The 14,414-nt window shown below is 37.4% G+C and overlaps 3 protein-coding genes across 5 annotated transcripts; all 3 read left to right on the forward strand.

Annotated features, from left to right (window-relative positions):
* Window positions 1-275: 275 nt before the first annotated feature.
* On the forward strand, window positions 276-5,496 carry LOC125051561 (protein Smaug). 2 transcript variants are annotated; one of them, XM_047651968.1, is made up of 7 exons: window positions 276-355; window positions 539-812; window positions 1,343-1,547; window positions 1,909-2,546; window positions 2,625-2,923; window positions 2,990-3,120; window positions 3,192-5,496. In XM_047651968.1, exons 2-7 carry the CDS (start codon window positions 560-562, stop codon window positions 3,370-3,372), a joined length of 1,707 nt encoding a protein of 568 aa, XP_047507924.1. In that variant the 5' UTR covers window positions 276-355; window positions 539-559; the 3' UTR covers window positions 3,373-5,496. The 2 variants fall into 2 exon arrangements, with proteins under 2 accessions (XP_047507924.1, XP_047507923.1); XM_047651967.1 differs by having other exon boundaries at window positions 286-812.
* Window positions 5,497-5,630: 134 nt separating this feature from the next.
* On the forward strand, window positions 5,631-8,849 carry LOC125051562 (zinc finger protein OZF-like). Its single transcript, XM_047651970.1, has one exon. The coding sequence runs from the start codon at window positions 7,140-7,142 to the stop codon at window positions 8,511-8,513; it is 1,374 nt and encodes a 457-aa protein (XP_047507926.1). The 5' UTR covers window positions 5,631-7,139; the 3' UTR covers window positions 8,514-8,849.
* A 1,532-nt stretch (window positions 8,850-10,381) lies between these two features.
* On the forward strand, window positions 10,382-13,944 carry LOC125051731. 2 transcript variants are annotated; one of them, XM_047652258.1, is made up of 2 exons: window positions 10,382-10,588; window positions 11,471-13,944. In XM_047652258.1, exons 1-2 carry the CDS (start codon window positions 10,580-10,582, stop codon window positions 12,359-12,361), a joined length of 900 nt encoding a protein of 299 aa, XP_047508214.1. In that variant the 5' UTR covers window positions 10,382-10,579; the 3' UTR covers window positions 12,362-13,944. The 2 variants fall into 2 exon arrangements, with proteins under 2 accessions (XP_047508214.1, XP_047508215.1); XM_047652259.1 differs by lacking the exon at window positions 10,382-10,588 and adding an exon at window positions 11,008-11,026.
* Window positions 13,945-14,414: the final 470 nt, after the last annotated feature.

Raw genomic sequence — 14,414 nt, forward strand, 5'->3', positions numbered from 1 at the left:
ATAAATAAATACCCTTTCAGAGTATTTCTTAGTTTCCATTAATTAATCATAATAATAATAATTGTTATTTATTAGGCAGTGTTCCTTAAATAATCCTATCTCAGCGCCATCTAGTGCTGAGTGGAAGATATTCAATAAATTGCCATATAAAATGAAATATTAAATAAAAAAAAAACATTTATATTATTACTTATTTGAATTAAACCTTGTTATTGTTTATTATTAAAGATTAATTCACAATTAAATAATTAATTAAGAATATATTTATATAACTGTAGTGATACTTTACAATCTGTCATCTGTGCTCGGCCATCTTGAGAAGTTAATAAATTGACTGATCGTCGAATCAGAGTAGGTAAATGTTGTTTTCATACTACCTGCAACAAATAGATATAATTTTTTTCATTTCACCACGTCACACTCGTGGTACTTGCACTGAGGGCGCCGTTACTACTTGGATTCTATTTGGGCCATCGTTGTTCCGGGATCAGCTGTCATACATTTGACGTGTATAGAACACAAACAAGACTGCTTTTAGGGTTGATATGCTGGTGGGAAGATGAACGGAACGTTTTACGAGCAGCTGGGGAGTGTGGCTGGGGTGTTCGAACAGTGGGGCACATGTGAGCGGACCGTGGTGGCCTGCGCTCTTGCTCGCCGGGTACCCTGGCCTGGGCTGCGGCTCGTGCAGAGGACGGTGGAAGCAGCTTTGCAGAATCATGTGGAAGACGAGCGTCTCGAACGAGATGCTAATGATGAGACACTCCTGGCCACATTATTGGCGGCCAGAGTCAGTGATGATGAAGAAGAAGGTAACTTATAATTTTAAAAAGATTATGAAATTTTTAAATTATTTTTAATTTCGAGGGTATTTTAACTTTTTCTTGAAAGCACATGAATTTCTTACTACCAATAATATCATATGGATGCCTGAATAATAACTAATTTATATTAAAACAGTAATTTTTATTTGAAAAATGAATAATTATTTAGGTTTAATTGAGAGATGACTGGAATCACAGACTTATTATTTATGGTTTCTATTGCATAAAATAAACTTTATTTGGGTGCCAACCACATCACCTTATTTGGTCTGTACTGGATATATTTGGAAAGCAGTAAAATATCCCCCGTTAGAACACTTGATCAATTATACATTTATAATTCTATTCAAGTCAGAATTAATCAAAGGGTTAAAGTGTTAGGATGAAAAATAAACATCAAACACCTGTGTTTTATATTTATTAGTAGTATAGTAGACAATGTTATCTAGCTTAAGAGATAACTAACAATCATAATATGTGTAATACAACAATGAAATTATTGTTATGTATAATTTTAGATGGTGAAAGACTGCTTAAACTTCTGGCCCTGCTGCCTCTGCTAAGGACAGACAACGAGCGAGCTAAGAATATATATGTGGGTGCTGCTCCAGCTCTAGTGCAGAGATGTGTGGATGCACCAAGGCGCACCATAGCTCCAGATTTATGTCGACAACTTTTGTCATATCTTCTTGTACATCCTGCGTTGTCTCTTCACGATCAGAGGTAAGAGTATCTTTACCTCTTCTTGTACATTTTCATATCTTATCCAGAAATCTGAGAATGGCCAGGTTGTCTTTTAATTAGTAGCTCTTACCATTTGCTCATGAATATTTAATAAGAAAGTATTGCCATTCGCATGCATGAAGAATAATTAGCATCTCATTTGATTAGTCAAAATTTTTATTAAGTTTTCATTTTATTCTACTAGTACATGTATCAAAGTTGAGGTTGTCTGAGAGTCTTCGGTTTTAGCTCTATTACTATGCTTTTGTGTGCAAATAAGTGAAAATAATGAATGACTAAATATGCTACTGCTAGGTATTCTTTTTGCCTTTAGAATATAAGTGATGGTTAAATTTTTCAGGACCTTGACACAATGGCTACGCTATCTAGAAAACCACATCTCAGGCAACAGAAACTCAGAGTCTGTTTGGCAACAACGCACAGACCATTGTCTTCTCCCGGAGACTAACATTTGGAATACCAATAGCACCTTTAGGCGCACCATCGGGAAGAATGTAGAATTTAGGGGAATACTAGACACGGTAGAGCCCCCTTCCTATACAGATTTGTTGCAGGAATCCTTCTCAAAGAACGGCAGAGACGTAGACATCAGCATAGAGGGAGACATCTTCGATCCGGTGATCGTTCAGGCCAAGTCGCAGAGGTCCAACAGCTTAACCCCACCGTCGACCAACTTCTTACAGATGTCGTCCTCGGCCGAGAATCTGAGCGACGAACCGTTTCAGAAACCTCGAAGTTTTTCGTTATCCAGCGAACACAGTTTAGGCCATTTGAGGCCGATCGGCGTGACGTACGGGACCACGGGCAGCGAGACGAGGCTGGACGACCTCAGGTCGAACAATTACACCGAGCACCCCGGGATGTCCACGGTGGCTCAGTGGTTGAAGAGCCTGCGCTTGCACAAGTACGTGTGGCTCTTCACCAACATCACGTACGAGCAGATGATGGCCATGGACGAGAAGCATTTAGAGAAATTGGGTGAGTCACAGATTCAGAGAGAGTAGCAGTAGGCTAGGCCTCTTGGACTCGTAAAACATTCTGATCGAAACCTCGCAGGCGTGACGAAAGGCGCTCGGCACAAGATCCTGCTGTCCATAAAGAAGCTGAGCGAGCGGTCGGCCATCCTGGAGAGCGTGCAGAGCGAACTGAAGTCGGGGGCCGGGCCGGGGCCTCTGCTGCGGGCCCTGGACAGACTTCGAGGGGTGATGCTGTCGCCCATGCCGCCGACGTCCGATCTGCCCGCGGCCTTGGTGGCCGCGCTGGACCTGGCGTCCGAGTGTCTGACCGGGGGCGGAGGGGCCGAGGGCGAGGACTTCGCGGACCCCATGTCCCTGCACTGCTGGCTGGTCGAGAAGGTACTCGGTTCGCCCCGAACGACCCTCGCGAGCGTCGCAGATTATGACGTAATACGAATGTCGCAGGCTCTGCACCACGAGTCCTTCGTCGGCGGGAGTCTGCGAGAGGCCCTCCGACGCCTTCGCCACCGCCTGCCCCCGAGGCAGTTCTTCCAGCACGTCAGCGACATGCCGGCGCATCGAAGGAACAAGCCCAGGTAGGCCCGACTCTCTTCCGTCTTAGGCGGCGACGTGTTCCTCCGTACTGATTCGTGATCGTCTGTCCCAGATGGCGCGCGGGGCCGGCCCCCCGAGGACGCCGCTGGACGCCCCCCACCCCCCGCGGCAAGTCCCACTCGTACCCGCCCTTCCCCCCGCACGCCCTGCCTCCCGCCGCCCTCCCTCAGCACGAAGACTACTCCAGCCTCGACGCCCTCTGCCTGCAGATGACGGAGCAGGCCATCGACTGAGAGACGCGTTCCGGGCGAGAGCGAGACGAGCGTTCGGCGAAGGAATTTCTTCGACAGACTCGCCGTTGCACCGTTGCAATTCGAATATTCTCTTATTCGACGAGCGGCGAGAAATTAATATTACATAAATTCATACATATTTTTCGAAAGACGTGAAATATTTAATGAGGAAATTATTCAATACTATATTTCAGAATATAATAGCTTAATAACTTAACTCGAACGTTTTCCACTTATTTATAGTCGATTTTTGACTATATCTGCCGATTGCAGGCTTTTACGTTTCGACGCGCGGAAGGTATTCAAATACTGGACCGTTTTGGGAAATCGACCTAACGATCGTGTTCTTACGACCGACCGACACGTAAATGAAAATAGACTCATGTAAAATCCATCCCGTTTCGGCGATCGTCCTGCCCGGAGTAACATAGTCACGGATAGCTTTAAAAATCAATTGAAAGAGCGTCGTAATATATTTGTAACGAATTAGTCGATAAGGATATGACAATATTTGTTTAATATTTTTGCACCTCGATCGCTCTCGTAAGCTAAGTTTTATTTATTCCTAGTTAAGGAGCGAATCGGCCATTTTTACTTTTTTATGTGTACACCGAATACATCGACACTCCGCCTTCGCCTCTCGGAACAGAGCGACGGTGCCTCGGACCCGATGGGTTTTTGGCGCTACATATATCGAAATAGTTGTAATATATTGAGATGTTGTACAGGACGGTCGTAGGGTGGTTCTTCGCATCCGAAGATTTGTATTTGTAAATAAAATGTAAAGATGTCGCAGTAAGTATATGGTAAGGGCTGTCCTGAATTTGTTTGGTGCTAATTTGCATTGATTTTGGGTTAGTCAGTATAGAATAGCTAGATCGGTAGACTTAGATTCGGCCTAACGCGGCCCCCACTCTGCTTTTTGTCCCTGGGTTAGATGGGTTTGTGAGATTCACTCCGCAAAGCTGGTACCGAAAAGTGCATTCGGTTGGGCCCTTTCAGTTTTAACTCCGCTTTTGCCACTCTTGCGACAATATCCGTTTGAGATCCTTTACGCAGCTGTCTTCATTTCAGAAACTACTCCACTCCTGTAGATTGCTTCTTACGATCTCAATTTCACCATCTTCACTCTCCTCGGGAACGATGTCGAAGTAAGGGTGGGGGCACATTGTAATTTTTAACATGTTGTGCCTGTGATGTTGTTATTTTACTCAGCTTATAGGACACACACACTGGGTCAAATAAGGTCATGGCACTATGGTGGTGGTTTTGACGAGATTTATATAAAATATACTTTGATATTCCACAAATGTTTCTGACCCCGTGACAACGACGGACGTTGCGATTATTTTCGCCAAATTTGGAACCATTATTTCCTATTTAACCAGGGTATATATATATATATATCTGTGACACGATGACGTAAGCGTGCGACGTCACCGGAGCAGACAAGCCGAACTAGTACTCCAATTCTAAAAATTGCTGGTTTCCTTCACCCTACTCTGCTTCAGTGAGGTCACACTCCAAAACTGGAGTCAAGTTCACCATAAGGGTCTACTAAAAGAGTCACCCGGCTATTTTACACGGATAGATTATGGACGTAGAGAATGAACTCAGCAATCTGTTCTTTGTTCTGTAAAAACTTCAAGCGAAAGCAAACAACTGAGATTGCTGCTCAAACATACAGCAGCCGGTCTCTCCCAACATTATTAGCTAAAATATTTAAGTGGCCTCTGTGGGTTCGAGAATATTATTTAAATGTTATTTTTTGAAAGACCAGTTAACATATTATTGTTAACGTTAAGTCGTTGTCCGAGTGGATGATTTATAAAATCGCGAATTTTTATTACTATTGTTGTTTGTGGCTTGCGATAAGAGTGTTTTGACTGGATCAAAATTCTTTTGATTGTCATATTGTGTGCAATTTATTTTTATTAAATTATATTATGGTTATTATTGCATGTTTAATTCTACATTGTGTGATAAATGTATTGCAATTATCTAATTATATTTGAAGGGTTTTTTCACCTTTGTTATATTATTATTCATTATTTCTCTGTTGACTACTTTATTTTTTCAGGGACTGTGATAATCTATTATTGACCTAATAAATAACAAAATCTCTTTCATTTTCTTACTATTTAATCTTAGTACAATACAGACCTTATGATACACGATACAATTTTTTTTGTAGTTAATATCAACATGCCTACATTAACTTGTGAAATTTCACATCACTCAAAATATTTATACCAGGGATTGATTCCAGATTATATGTACAGATTATCAATAATTTGGGCACTTTTCTTACACATGTATTATTGAGGTAGCTTACATCGCCCAGTGCAAAACACACGATGTCAGCGTCGATTCTAGATCAAACTTTATTTCGAGTCGGTTGAGACAGAAGTTCTCAACAAGACGAATCAGATCTAAAACCTTTAAACATTATGATATATATGTGTCTATGACTGACAACAGATCTAAGCTTATTCAGTTGTAGGTTTTCGACAAGAATTTATAGATATAAATAAAAGTATAGGGGAGCCCACGATGCTAAATGGGTATTTACTCGAGCGTCATAGAGACCTATTGGGTTGCGAAGCTTATGCTTAGATAATTATAAGAAAAAAATGTTATATAAAAAAAATCTTATGATCGGTGGGGGGAGCAGCTATAGACTTTCAAAAATGTAAAAAAAAACTATGCCATGGACATACTCGACCGCGTCAGATATTGATAGCATCCATGCCCTACGTATTTTTATTAATGTACGTATGTTAATCTGATTGTTTGCATGGTGGGGGTGGTAGTACGTAAGGGTTGAAAATAAATTAATCGAGCAAGTCAGATTTTCTAAAGGGAACATCCCTGTTCCCTGAAGTGAACCTAAAAAGAGCTCTCTAATCTAATCTGACGATTTGGATGTGACCTAAACTTGCGGTCATTAATAGAAAGTGTAAAAAAATCGCCATTTTGAAATACTCAAGCGCGTCAGATTAAGAAATATATAATGGTTCATTTTTATCCTAGACGTGATGCCTCATAATCGGACGATTATCTAGAGGGAGTCGTCTAATCTGATAATTAAAAAAAAACTAATATAGGCATCACTCAACCGCACGTATAAAACTTTATCGACGAATTTTTCTTATACATTTTTATTTATAATAAATCAATAGAAAATTCCTCTGCCTTTATCTTCATTGTAACGCATGTCAGATATATATTTCGCAGCATGCAATGGCGTTACAGTCAATTGCATATTACACATATTAAGTATATTAAACTGTCCCAAAACTTATAAATTAACAACGTTGAAATCGAGTCGGTCTGATAATACTTAATCCATTCAAAATATTAAATTTTAGTAATCTTTTAAATGAACAGAACAGCTTAAACGTGCCGCCTGGACAGTACGCTGACTGCTGAGTATAGACTAGTATCAGTATGTTCTGTAGTCTCATATTATCCTGTGGTAATTTTCGTATGTATATTGTATAATATTATCTATGTTTATTGTTTACTAAACTCGAAAAATGTATTAAACCAGAGAAACAAATTGCGAAAATCTTATTTATCGGGGTACAATATAATATATTACTTATTGTTAAAAGTTTAAGAAAATATCGTTGATTTGCATCCACAATTCTCCTAGTTCCTGTGTCCTACGTATAGTAAAATAATTTTTGTAGGCGGATAGAAATACAGCATAAAATGTAAACATTTACTTTTGACAAATATTATGTTACAACTGCTTTACTGAAATGGTGAATATATGCAGAATTTGCTTAGACAAAGCTGGGACTATCTCTCTTTATGCTGCGCAATCAAATGAAATTCAGTACTGTACAAAACTAGCACGGTTTATAAATGTATCAATGAATGAAGACGACGGTTTTCCTACTCATATCTGTGAAGAATGTGTAGTAGAGCTTAACACCTGTTATCAATTTGTGCTTAAATGTGAGGCTTCAGAAAAAGCTTTAGAATGCCTGAACCCTGAGAATTATGATTATCATTACGATTTAAAACTTGAATCTGATGATATTAATACAGAAGAAACAAATTTCAGTACTGCAGACAGATGTGAAGATCAAAGTTCAGCTGTAAAACGTTTTCCAGACACTGTGAATGATATAAAAGAATGTAAACTAGAAGACTGTAAGGTGAAAAAAACTCGAAAAAGGCTTAGCAATAATGCACAAGCACAGTGTGTGGTATGTGGACTTCTTGCTAAAAGCAATTCAGCCCTTGAGATACACATGCGTGTTCACACAAGAGAAAAACCATTCATATGTGATCAATGTGATGCTAGATTCACATGCAAAGGTAATTTAAAACGCCATATAGATGTCTATCATTCTGTCAGAGAGCGCAAGTTCACTTGTGAAAAGTGTGGCAATAGTTTCTTTAGTAAAAATGACATCATAACTCATATTCGTGTTCACACTAACGAAACACCATTTGCTTGCATGTACTGTCCTAAGAGATTTAAACAGTTAACGTCAAGAAATCGCCATCAAACTATTCATACAGGCTTGAAGCCTTATGCTTGTCCCCTATGCAACAAGAAATTTGCTCATCGAAATCTGGTGGTAAAACATCAAAGTGTCCATAGTGATGAAAGGAAATTCACATGTCACCTGTGTAATAAGTCTCTGAAAACTAAGTCAAGCCTCAGAGTGCATATGAACTTGCATCAAAGGGAGAAAAAAAACATCTGTAATATTTGTGGGATGTCATTCTCTTTGAAAGGAAATCTACAGAATCATATTAGAAGAGTTCACTCAGAGAAATCGGGTCAATGCAATGTTTGTATGAAAACATTTTCTAATCTGGAAGTACATATGAGGAGGCACACCGGAGAGAGGCCCTATGTTTGTCCTATTTGTAACGTAGCCTTCGCCCTCAAAGGTGCATTAAAGTACCACATGTTTTTCAAACACGAGAGCTGTAATAAATTTAAGTGTACAATGGATGAATGCAAAAAGACTTTTCCAACCGCATATATATTAGAGTGCCACCTGTTGAAGCATCATTCGAAGAACACACCCTACGTATGCCCATACTGTCACAAAGGATACTACCGCACTAGTGATCTCACGAGGCACATCAAAACTCACAAGTTCGATGTTTAGATCTAAAGCTATTAAATATATTAATATGCATTAAGTGAATATGTAAATCCTTATTGAAAGACTGATTATAAGTAACTTTTATAGTGTAGAATACAATACCTGATCTAGTGGAGAAATAAGACAACAATTTTGGAATTTCTGTTTGCTTGGATCTCATGTACTACATTATGTAGGTAGTAAAAGAAGTGTTAAAGCATGAGCATAATGCACTATTTTAGTTACATTTATGCTATTTATAGGCTTATTTATAACATATTTATTGCTAAAGTAGACTGAAAGTCTAATTAAATACTACTTATTTATGTAACTATTATATAATATTTGCTATTAGTCACATAATGTTTTTTATTCAGAAAACTTTATATTTTACAGTTAATTTAATTAAAAACGAGTACTACCTTTTCGTTTGTCTTTTAAAAAAAAATCTTTAGATAAGCTAGAAAGAAACGAGAATTGAATGGATATTAAACTTGCCGTTTTCGAGACCACTTCCTTTTTATGATAATAAATTTTATGTATGCAGTATTTTATTTTCTTTTGAGATTCTAAAAAGTACACAACCAAAATACTTTAGTTGACGTAGAATAGCGCTTTGAGAATATTAAAGTACATGATATTGGGTAAAGCATTTATACCGATGCGGCACACTTGAAATTTAAACCACGGATTTCCGCGCCACTGATTTCGAAGGGACTGTAACTCACAACCTGACGACCGTCTGACGTTTCCCTACAGGAACAGTGGACAGGATGTATCGTTTCTACCCCACTGCTCCCGCAAAAGGGTAGGGCATGTTTTTTTAGGAGATTCTGAATAGGTAAGCTTGATGTTGCTTGTGACATGCAACGTTTATAATTTGATTAGTTATTGTTTTATTAGTTTATATATTACTAGCGACCCGCCCCGGCTTCGCACGGATGCAATGCTGATACTAAATTCAAAGTGCTATATATAGAGTATAGGGAGAACCGCGGCCTCCGACGCGCTGCGTCCCGCAATTTTTTAATTTGTAATACATAATTTCGAAAATATTCATTTAAATCGTATGCTGTAAAGGGCCATATATACGTAGATCTATATGAAATCAACAATGTATTTAAGGTATTTAATTGGATAAGGATTAATGCTGTATTGGTTAAAATCGCTTCAAAAATTAGCCCTTCTTTGTCGTAAAAAGTAAATGATGTTATTGTGGTATAAGAGATAGACATATACCATCGCGGAGTTTTCTGTAGACCTTTTCAATGTGTACAATACTTAGTACATTAGTAGTAAGCGGAAATTTTTTTAATTATTTACGATTTACGACATCACATTAGAAAACTCAAAAATAACAGTATTTCTCCATCCATATTTAATGGATGTTATTATACATACTCGTATAAGCCTTCCTCTTCAATCACTCTATCTATTAAAAAAACCGCATCAAAATCCGTTTCGTAGTTTTAAAGATTTAAGCATACATAGGGACAGACAAAGTGACTTTGTTTTATATAGTTGTGATTAGTTAAATTATTAATACGAGTAACTTTGCTTATTAGGTTTACCGAAAAAAATTTAGTGAGTAATAAAATTCTTAGAAATTATAACAGCTTTACAACTATTACCTATTTAATATTATTTATAGAAGCTAAACGCCTCGCCCTTTTTTTACAAGCGTTTATTTTGTTTAAAAAATGTAACAAAATAGTTTTATTTGAATACATTCACATTATAATATTATTATTGAAATTATAGCATTCTAAGACAAGTATTGGTATTGTTTTTATTTAAACATCCAAATAGAGCCTGTGGCAGTAGTTTCTTTATTGCACAGGTAAATATCATTGCCGCTGATGAGCCGCGCGGTGCGTAGCTCTAGGTCGGCGCGCGACGCCGGTCGTGACACTCCACGGTCCGCACTCCGCGCTCCGCAGAGGACGTTAGCCTGTGCCGGCTGACTGACGTGTGTCGCAGTTCTTCTCTGAGCAAAAAAATTGCTTAAATCGTGGCAGGTGTCGCTACCGTCATGTGTGCATAGTGAAATTTTGTGCTCGTTCTATTTCCTGTTCACGGATTACTTAAACATGGGTGAAGTGAGTATATCTATCTCTGGAATTTGCTCTATTTGGTCAGTAACTGGAAGGCTCGCGCGCAAGTTCGTAGGTCGACGCTCGGGATACAGTTTATAACGACGCCAACTCGTGTTTCTGCTATAATTACGCGCTAAATAACTTTGGAAACGTTTGTGGGGCCAAAGAAAGCTCTTACGGGGCCAATGGGACACGGCGAGCGGCGCGTGAGATTAGAATACTGTTATACATCTGATAAGAGCCGATATAATATTATTCGTTTTTATTACCCTCGAACGTTCTTGCAATAACAAATGAGTGGGCATTGTCTTATCTATATAATAATTCCGGCTATCGACCGATTTCATTTATCACCACCACTTAACAAAAGAACCTTGTACGCAAAACTGTTTCTTTAGATAATCAGTTTTTATACTCTAATAAATATCACTAAGCATATAGGTAAATAATGCCATATTACACGTCTTAAATGTTCTGGCACTCCAGGTTTTTCCATGTTTCTCTTATAGTCTACTTAAGCTAGGCTCGCGATGTATGTTTGCATCATTAAAATCTTTTGTTAATATAATTGTAGAATTTCGTAATTAAATTTACATTAAATTTGACTCACTAAATCAACAAAAATTGTTATGAATCCTTATTTATTTCATAATCGTATGTTTGTTTTAATTCCCAAAATTTGTAAATATATTAGTATCACCTAAATGTTTATTATTTTCTTTTAATTATCAAAAATTCGTTTGATTTTTTGAAAGTTATGCTGGAAGATCGCATTCGAAAACAAAACAAATACGATTTTAATAAATCTATTTCCAACTAGGCCACGCGTTTTATTTCAAGCTCTTTTAGTTGTCAAAGTTTAAAAAGTAAATATTAATTTTTCAGTCATTGCTGAAGGAAGATCCCCTCTCGAGGATCCAGAGAGAAATTTACGAGGTGACAGAAAGAGAGAAGGAATTTAAAGAAGGTCATTTTAGAATAAACAGGCTGATGTCGGAATCTACTCTTGACGTTACCCATCAGAATGGCTACGTTAACGGTAATGGTTTAGACAAACCTCCAAAAACCCTTAGTAGAGCGGTTTCTACCTCACAGTTGTTGGGACCGATAGCACCTTCTGTCCCCACAACGACCACATTACTGAATACGAATGGTTACACTCGTAGATTTACGCCTCAGTCTGGAACAAAAGGCTTAATGCAAAGGTTTATTGCAAATAAAGGGAAACTGCCCGTCACTTCTCCCGTAGGACCTACTTCTCCTGCACCGCTAGCGACAACGCTTACCTTCCCAGCTCCCATCGCTCCGGTTTCTCCGACTACCGCTTCGGCTGTCGTCACTCGGACACCCGAGGGTAAGCCCGTTAGAAAAGGCTACGTTCCAGTAGAAGAGAAAATACAAAAAGAGCTACAAGAAATGAAAAACAGAGAACATGAACTGAAAAAGATGAGAAAGAAACAGAAGCCATTCGACTTAGAACTGAGTGATAATGAAACAACTTCAGAATCTGAGGATGAAGAAATTCCCATGCCGGGCAAACTGAAGGCGACTAAATCGATCGGCGAATTATATGAAGCCTTGAATGAGGAGCTGAGGTCGCCCTCGCCTAGGAATAGCTCCGGGCACGATTCGCTGGGCAGCTTGAAGCCGGCTAAGTCCCTAGCCGAGCTGTGTGAACTAGGTCCCGGTCAAGAGTTCCTAGCGCCTAGCTCTACGCGGCTCATAGCCCAGTGGGAGTCTATAATCCAGCAAAAGCAAGAGGCGGGCGCCGCTTAGATTAGACTACTCGTTAAGAATAAGTTGGGCGTGTGACGCCAAAATTGTATAGTAAACAAAGTTGCCGTAGCGTGTCGGGTGTGACCACGTGTGAGTGAGTGCACCATATGGACAGTGTAACGGATTGGGCATTTCGTGATCGTTAAACTCCAACCTAACGGTATGTGTCAGAGTAACTGTTCGATTTCTTATTTTTTCGGCCAATCGATTGTAAAGTAATTAATTTTCTCCGCGAACAATGCAAATGATGGTTATCCGTAGCGGCAATAATTATTAAATCGTTGGAAAGCCGATACAGACAGATCATATGGTGCGGTGTGAGTTGTGGGATAGTTTCATCCCATTGTTAGATATTTCTGTACCCTATTGAGTAGCTTTTTATGAGCTTTCCCGGTAGAATGTACCTTTCTTCGTAAACTTTCAATCATTCGCATGCGAAACGCTAAAGAAATGTAGGATTGTTGTGTTATTTTGTTTTATATTTTCTACGAAACAGAAATAATAGTCAGAAACAAGTGAAGTAGACACATGTCAGAATTTGTTCGTATTGACTGATATTGCCTGATTGCATTTAAAATTAATGTCATTCATTATTCATTATTAAATTGAGCTATACTTTCACGTTTTATCGTCAATACAAGCGATTTTTTAAATTAAAGCTGACGTTTTATATTATTATTATTATACATATATATTATATTAATTTAAAAAGTAAGGTTATTAAAATCACTCTTTGAAGTTTTAATTCATTGAAAACGAATCATTCGCGGATAAACCATAGGTTTTACCATACATATTTATGTAGATATTTATAAAGAATATGCCTTTTTAGAAATTTTAATGTACTTACTTAGCCAATGAATTAACATTTAACTTATAAATATAGTGCCTTATTTTGTATAGAATTAAGCACAATTTTATCATTTTTAAACAATTACTATTTGCATTTTTTATTATCGCTTTTATCACTCGATTGTGTTTTTTACCAATTTTATATGAATATTAAATCTGATATAACGATTAATGTTATTAATTTTTAGGTAAATCAAATGGATATAAAGAAGAAATTTAATTAATATTTTGGTAATAGTATAAATTTATTATCTTATCTTAGAGAGCATATCTATATATAATATATTAATTAAATTTAAATACGCGATAATATCACGTTAACTGTTAACATCAATTTGCTCTTAGGTGACTAACACGTTGTCGTGTAAATACTAAAGTACAATAGTTCGATGCATATTATTTTTATTTGTTTACCGCGAATTAGGTCTTAATTGATATTCCTACGTTTAAAAATGAACAATTAGTTGATTCATGGTAGGTATGTCTAGAGCAAGAATGAAGAGAAATAAATGTGTTTCCATTGTTCAGTATTATTTTGTAACTGAGATATTCATTTATTTTCCACCAATCAAAAGGAAAAAGACTCCTTTTTATAATAATAAATCTAATGTGATCAATTGCCTTAAAATAATGCATAATATTGTTGGAGATGTTTACAAATTCGATATTTACAAAATAAAATATAATTAATATGTATTCTAGAGTTATCTCAATAAAAACGTTGTCTTTAACTTATCTTTCATTTATCGATTCCCTTTCATTATCTTATTGTTACGTGAGGAATTATAAATTGTAATTAGAATATTCTAGAAATGTAATTCATACAACAACAATTTCAAACAATTTATTTCAAATAAATATCTTCACAATTTTATGGTGTTTTTAGTTAGTTTTTAGTATGGCTTAGTTAAAATATGAAAAACAAGCAGACAGCTAATCGCTGATAGGCTTTTTCATAGAATTTCGTTGAGGTGTCGTATTGTTTAGAAGATATTGTTTGTGTTGTCGCGACGGGTAGAATAACAATAAGCCTTTTAAACAGAGTAAGATATAATTAGATCACGTATTGTAAGCTAATGTTAATGGCTACGCGACGTCCATAATGATGTTAACAATGATGGTGGGTTCAGGCCATATTAAGTTACACATGTAGCTAGTATTTAGCAGCTCATACTTATCAGCTTGACATTAACATTACTTA

The sequence above is a fragment of the Pieris napi genome, chromosome 8, assembly GCF_905475465.1.
Source record: "Pieris napi chromosome 8, ilPieNapi1.2, whole genome shotgun sequence".
In the NCBI taxonomy this organism is placed as follows: Eukaryota; Metazoa; Arthropoda; class Insecta; order Lepidoptera; family Pieridae; genus Pieris; species Pieris napi.